The following is a 799-nucleotide window of genomic DNA, read 5'->3' on the forward strand; positions in this document are numbered from 1 at the left end:
CCACGAACTCATAAACTGCACCCACTAAGCACCTTCCTCTTGAAATTTCAAACTTAATTCAACCTCCTTAGTTTAATTCCCTCTTTGTATATATATTTCCGTTGTACCTTCCCCCATTCTCATCAACAACAAAACAACAAACTCTCTTTTCCTCATATTTTCTATCTGCATGCAAGAATATCACCCTCCTTTCACCATAACATAAAGAAGTTCCAATTAACATACAATTAAAATGGCAGCTCCTAGTTATTTGAATCGCTTCCCAATCAAGAAGTTCCCTGTAACTACAATTCCTGTGCCTTTGCTAATTCATGGCTTCGTGGGCTTCTTCTTTCTGTATATAATCTTTGACTGTGCAAGAAGATTTTTCAGTTTTTTGTCTTTTGCTAAATCCAAAGTTGATGGTGAAAAGGAAAAAACCTACCAAAAGCTGACATCTTTTAGTGAGAAAGTAGTTGATGGAAGCCTATGCAGGGAAGAAGTTGAGTTAGTTATGGCTAATTTGGGAATTTTTGTCCATCCTGAAGGTGTAAAGATTCAAGAGAGGTTGGATTCTAGTGACATTTTTGACCTATTTGGAGAGGAACTAGAAGCTAAAGAGCAAGATGTTAAAGAAGCTTTTGGTGTCTTTGATGAGAACAAAGATGGATTTATTGATGAATGGGATTTGCAGAGAGTTCTGTGCGCTTTGGGATTAAAGCAAGCTGCAGACTTGGAAAATTGCAAGAAGATGATCATGGCTTTCGATGAAAATGGAGATGGCAGAATTGATTTCCAGGAATTTATCAAACTGATTTAA

General features: G+C 36.8%; 1 protein-coding gene across 1 annotated transcript; it reads left to right on the forward strand.

Moving 5' to 3' along the window:
• The first annotated feature begins 232 nt into the window (after positions 1 to 232).
• Positions 233 to 799, forward strand: LOC107778507 (putative calcium-binding protein CML46). Its single transcript, XM_016598780.1, has one exon. The coding sequence runs from the start codon at positions 233 to 235 to the stop codon at positions 797 to 799; it is 567 nt and encodes a 188-aa protein (XP_016454266.1).

Source organism: Nicotiana tabacum, chromosome 17, assembly GCF_000715075.1.
Source record: "Nicotiana tabacum cultivar K326 chromosome 17, ASM71507v2, whole genome shotgun sequence".
Lineage (NCBI taxonomy): Eukaryota > Viridiplantae > Streptophyta > Magnoliopsida > Solanales > Solanaceae > Nicotiana > Nicotiana tabacum.